This window comes from Cololabis saira, chromosome 8 (genome assembly GCF_033807715.1).
Source record: "Cololabis saira isolate AMF1-May2022 chromosome 8, fColSai1.1, whole genome shotgun sequence".
Classification (NCBI taxonomy): Eukaryota; Metazoa; Chordata; class Actinopteri; order Beloniformes; family Belonidae; genus Cololabis; species Cololabis saira.
This window is the reverse complement of record NC_084594.1, coordinates 17,334,110-17,340,109: the sequence shown is the minus strand read 5'-3', so window position 1 is coordinate 17,340,109 and position 6,000 is coordinate 17,334,110. Positions and strand designations below refer to the sequence as shown.

The 6,000-nt window shown below is 39.2% G+C and overlaps 1 protein-coding gene across 2 annotated transcripts in view; it reads left to right on the top strand.

Annotated features, from left to right (window-relative positions):
* The first annotated feature begins 4,753 nt into the window (after positions 1-4,753).
* Positions 4,754-6,000, top strand: part of igsf21a (immunoglobin superfamily, member 21a) — a 206,076-nt gene continuing 204,829 nt past the window's right edge. For both annotated transcript variants that reach the window (XM_061726948.1, XM_061726947.1), the window contains exon 1: positions 4,754-5,126. In XM_061726948.1, coding sequence (XP_061582932.1) covers positions 4,988-5,126 — 139 coding nt within the window. In that variant the 5' untranslated portion in view covers positions 4,754-4,987. The remainder of the gene's footprint in view (positions 5,127-6,000) is intronic.

The following is a 6,000-nucleotide window of genomic DNA, read 5'->3' as shown; positions in this document are numbered from 1 at the left end:
ATATAAAGCTTCCAAAACAACCATAAGCCCCTAACACTTAAACATATATTGGAGGTCTCCTGGTTATTCTTATTCTGCCTCCACTGTCCAGCTGTGCATTCAAAGCGATCCCTGATAGGAACATTTTTCATTCCCCTGTATGCTTTGTATGCACTTTGTGAAAGAGCTATAAATACACACACACACACACATATATATATATATATATATATATATATATATATATATATATATATATATATATATATATATATTCAAAAACTTCCTGAGCAGTTGTCTGCACATGACCTCCGTTGTGCTGCACAAACTATTGAAATCAGTGGGATTCCAAAATGTTATAGTGTGTCTGCATGAGGTGTGAAAATATTATTGCAGTGGCCTCTTTGCTTTCCTGCACATGAGAACATAGAAAACGGTGACCATGCTTAAAAAGCATATATTTGTTCTGGATTTTCTTTTTCTTTCTTTCTTTTTTTTTCTCCTAAAAGTAAAAAACAAAATCGACAACAAATTGTCGTATGCATTGATCTGTGCCAGCATTTTTCTTTAGTTTAAATGAAGACAAAACAGAAATAATAGTGTTTGGAGCCAAAGAAGAAAGATTAAAAGTCAGCACTCAGCTTCAAGCAATAACCAAGCCAGAAATCTGGGAGTCGTTGTGAACTTGGACCTGAATTTGACCTAGAAATACTTCCATGCTTTTATATCCAGTCGACTGGACTACTGTTCTCAAAGGTCTCCCTAAAAACATCCATCAACAGCTGCAGTTATAGTGAGTTACAGTTATATATTAGTTCAGAACGCTGCTACCCGAGTCCTAGACCCGGGTACTCACCAAGACCAAGATAGTTGACCATATCACTTAAATTCTTAAATCTTTACTCTGGCTTCCTGTCTGTCACAGAATAGATTTTAAAATCCTGCTGTTAGTTTATAAATCTCTGATTGGTCTCGGGCCAAAATACATCTCTGATTTCCTGGTCCATTATGGACCAACCAGAACCCTCAGGTGGTCAGTGTCCCGCCTACGTTCTGTACAAAGAGTTAGAACCAAACACGATAAACAAACTCCCAGAATGCATCAGGGCTGCTGCAACTCTCTGTTGCTTTCAGTCAAGGTTAGAAATCTTTTTATTTACTGCTGCATTTCAGTAATCTCCCACAATGCACTACAACCTTTTATTTCTTGCATCTCCTTTGTTTTATTGTTTTTAAACTTGTGTCTGTCTTTGATTCTGTTTTTAAACTCTTTTACTTTTTAATACATTTTAATTTTTTTTATGTAAAGAACCTTGAATTTTCTTGTACATGAAATGTGCTGTACAAATACACTTGCCTTCTCTAACTAGAAAACAATGATGAGTCTGTGGAGGAAATATCTGACAAAGAATGTTAAACTATTTATTTTCTTTTTTTTTAGGATAGTATAACACGCAAATGTTTGTTCCAGTATTATTCCAGTAAACAGGGTTTTTATATAGCAGTGGAAACACCTCTCAGTCATTAGATGGATGTATCATGCCAAAGTTCAACTTTAATAAGCATGGTATGTCCAGTTGACATTTACTGTAAGTAAATTGAGCTGTCAGTCAGAGAAGAACATTGAAATGTTTATGTGGATGAGATTTGTGGCCAGATTTAACACAGTACTGAAAATTACAGATGTAATAAATAAAAGTGCAATAAGTACCTGTATATGCTTGACTCCCAGTGGCAGTCAGCAATGCTGTATTTGTGCGCCAACTTGTAAATGTTTGACGTGTGTGTGATCATAAAGCACTTTAACGCACAAGGCCAAAAAGACAACCTGAATGAGAAGAATAAGGAGAGGGGATGGTGTGACGCAAAAAGATGGATTGAAGTGTCACGGTTGCTCTTCTTCTCAACTTGTGTCTTCCTAAATTAAAAGCTTAAAATGTTTAAAACAATTGTGTTTACCTATGGTGAAAAATGGAAAGTATTGCTCATGGTGACCGAATAAGGCTTTGAGAAAAGATAGCTGCCCTTTTGTTACTCAAGTCAGGTTGATTTTATGTAATAATAATAATATTATAATAACTTTATAATAATCCAATAATCAGTGGATCATTGGACGACCCGCTCCAACACCTGAGCGACTGCTGCCCCCAGTTTTAACCCTTTAATGGCTGACATATAAAATAATACACAGAAAAATGCTCATTTTTATTATTTGTAGTGCTCGCTGAAACCAAATAAGAAACCTGTCTTTAACAGTTTTTAATTATATATTTTTTTATCATAATGAACACATCGGGTAATTTTTTTTTAATTGTTTTTAATGTTTAAGATTGTTTGGTTGTTTATTTATTACATTTTTTTGCTTGTTTGTTTTGATTATGGGGTGGTGGAGAAGTCTAAAAAATTCACATATCAAATATGATACATTCGACATTATAGGGTTAAAAACAACTAATGTTGACCAAAGTGCTTTAAGGGCAAATATCAAGCAAGTGGGTTACATGCAACACGGCTAACAGATTGGGCAGACAATAGAAGTACTGTATGTTGACACTAGAGAGAACGATAGTGATTGTGATAGCGACATAGAATAGCAGAGCTCACAAAGAGAAAGTATGGTCTTTACGGTGTAAACAGTGAAGGGCGCATCTCTGGAAGAAATATACTGACACTATAATCAAACGGTCTTAATAGACTGACTTTAAAAAGTAAAAAAAAAAATTCTATTTGTGTTTCTGTTCTATGATGAACTGCTTATACGGGTCGTTATTCAGCTGCACTGCAAAGCAAGGTGGTGAAAGTAAGAGTGTATATGGACCACCAAACCTCTATCATCCAGGAAACAGGCTCTCTGGGATTCATGTTTTAGCAAAAGTCTTCCTGGTTTAGTGCTGCACAAATCAATACAAGTATATGGACTTGATGTATTGAGGCAGCTCTGCAGAAAATGGGAAACCAATGGCTTTATTCCACTGAATTTATACGTTTGGAGAAAGGACCTGGCATGCTGGTGGTTATCTTTTTGAGTAGCTGGTTGCCTTGACCTTTACAGAAAAATTAAAGGACCCTTTCACAAAAAAGCTTCCAATGGCATGAGCATATTTTTAAGAGGAACGTGCATATAGAGACCTTAACCCTATTAAGGTGATGATTATTAGGATGAAAACGCTGAAGCTGCTGTGAAATGACCACACATAGAGAAATACTTTTGATATCATATCTCAAGCACAATTGTGATTAGGAAATTACCATATGAAAAAGAAGTTGTCATTTAATAACTGACTTTAATCAAAAGCGTTTCATAGCATTGTAACTACATATACTGGAGGATGTTATTCTTAAAATATAAAAAAAAATCATGTGAGCTGGACAAATTACGTTTATAATTCAATATCTTGTAGAGCACCTTTTTAGTATAAGTACATTTAAGTTGTAATTTCCTATATTAAGAGCTTTGTTGAGATCCACACAGCATCTCCATCACAGCGTTTCAATTGGGTTGAGCTCTTACTATGACTTTCTTTGGTTCTTTTCTTGTTCAGTGAATTTTATGTAGATCTTGATATAGATTGTTGTACTTCAAATCATGGTACTATTGCATGACCCAGTTTCAACAGAGCTTTATCTGTGGCACACAATTACTTCAAGAATACCCCGAGTTAACGGTCAATAAAGGAGTTGACGGTTGACTTAATGGCAGCGAGGAACCCAGAGCCTGTGGTTGTAGAACAAACATAAATCATCACCAAAACCACCAGCTACGTGTCTTTCATGGGGCATTTTTGTTCAGCTCATTTAGCTTGTTCAGATATAGTTTTGCAAACCTTGGTAGTGCTTTAGGTTCTTTGACAGAAGAGGCTCTCTCCTGGACCAGTTTCAGACCAGCAAACTGACGACAAATGTGTTTAGACAGCATGTTTTGCTGATGACAGTTTCATCAAGGGCAGATGATTAGCAGAACCTGTTTATACCTCTAAATCTTAGGCATAAAGGCATATAGAAAGAAAGGAAGATGTACATGTACATATGAGGTTTCCATCTCTTTAAAAATAACTTTCAATGCTGAAAATGTGTATCCACAGGAGAATTTTCATATCATAACATATTGTGGAAACGGCAAATTTGGCACATGGCATGAGGCTGCAACCACTGCAAATAAGGTGCAATTCTGCAAAGTGAGATAAGAATGATGAACTCAACTGAAATCCTGAAATTCAAACTTGCTGCTTGCAAAAGAAAAAAAAAAAGAAAAAAGAAAAAAAGATGTCCTCTAAGACAAATGATTGCAGCCAATCTAAACTGGAAGATGAACTGGAAGCAGCCTGTTCCATTAAGCAGATGGAGAAACTTTTTTCCTCCCTCCCTGGGGGTTTCCCAAATGTAGGTGAGAGAATCAACACTAAAATGTTTTCTAATAAGTGCAGCAGGATCTACTACACAGCTGTGGACAGCTTTATTTATGTAACTGTATAAGCTATAGACTGTGGCGTATAAGGCCGTATAAGGATAGTAATCGTTTTTTTTTCATTTTTTTTTTTTTTACAAGGAGAAAAAAAATAAAAATCCAACGGAAATAAATCGGCTTAATGGGCAGAATTAGAGGGGTCTGAATCCAGGGGAGGATTAAGGAAAATTGTGTGAAATAAAAGAGCGAGTGATCAGGAATGACTGTGCGTCTGTCTGGAGGGAGAAGAGAGGGAGAAAGGGAGGGAGAGAGAGAGAGAGGGAGAGAGAGAGGAACACATTCTCATCTGAACCTCCGTTTTTCCCAGAGCCTATCGCTTCGCGGCTCAGTGCAGCTCCTTATTGTTTAAACAGTGAGGAGGAAGAGAGAGGGGGGGGTAAAAAAATCTGCTTGCTCTGTAAGCACATACAGTGAGTCATTTTTGATGCTCGATTTCCGCCGCACTGAATGCTGCATTCATTGTCAACTTCTCCGATTTCTCCACTTAGACTTGAGCTGCATCATGAGTAGTTTTCGGGCACCTTTCCATCGCACACCTCTGGAATGGTGGGGATTACACAGCCAACACCCGGGGAGCATCTAAACGCAGATGGAGTTTGGGATTTATTGCAAAATAAAGGAAAGATGATCGTCTTCTCACTGTGCTTGCTCTTGTGCGCGGATCTCCTGGATTTAGCCGTCGGTAAGTCTTGTCTCTGTCCTTTAGCGCATGTGGAGCCTCCCCGCATCCCTCTCCTCCTCCTCCGCGCGCGGGTCCAACAAACGCCAAAGTGTCAATGAATTAAGAGGGGGGGTTCAGTCAAACTGGGCTACTAACTGGCCATGAACAGGACAGCCGGATGGATGGAGGGGATCGGTTCCGTGCACGCCTCATGCCAACTTTCCACCTCCACGCAAAACCAAAAATCGTGCCACGGCGAAATAAATGCTTGAATTCGTTCCAGCTTGCAAAAAAAATAAATAATAATGCACGAATGCCCCCCAAAAAGAGGACGCAGGAAGAGCGGGTTGGAGCAGGCCTTGTCATGTATTAAGTCTTAATACATCTGCACCGACTACCGCGGACCCGCATGCACGACGGCACGCACTTTGGAGCCCCGCGCAACTACACGGCCCCGCACGGCCACGCGCTTCCATCGATCGCGTGTTTTTTTTTTTGCAACATCAGACAGTGCGTGAGCTCAACAGATTTGAAAGTTGTTGCCTTTGCAGACGTTAAAGTGCTGCGTTTTTTTTAGGCGGATTTCGGGACGGCGCGTGTGCGCGGGCGCAGCGGTGGCATCCGTGTCGCGTGTTTTCATCCTCCCTTTGGATTTAGGATGAAAACACAACATTGATCTTGTTACATAAAACATAGTCAACTGGTATGAACCAATGCACGCAATGCACGGAGGGGATTTTGTGGAGAGAGCGACTAAAAAGAGGTGCTCTCCATCATTGTCCTCTCTTCTTTTTGGGAGGCAGAGTCACCGGGGATGTTGAACTACAATGCTGCTGGAAGGCGCGTTAAGCCTCCACACATGCACCCTTCCACTAATGTAACATCCCAAGACATG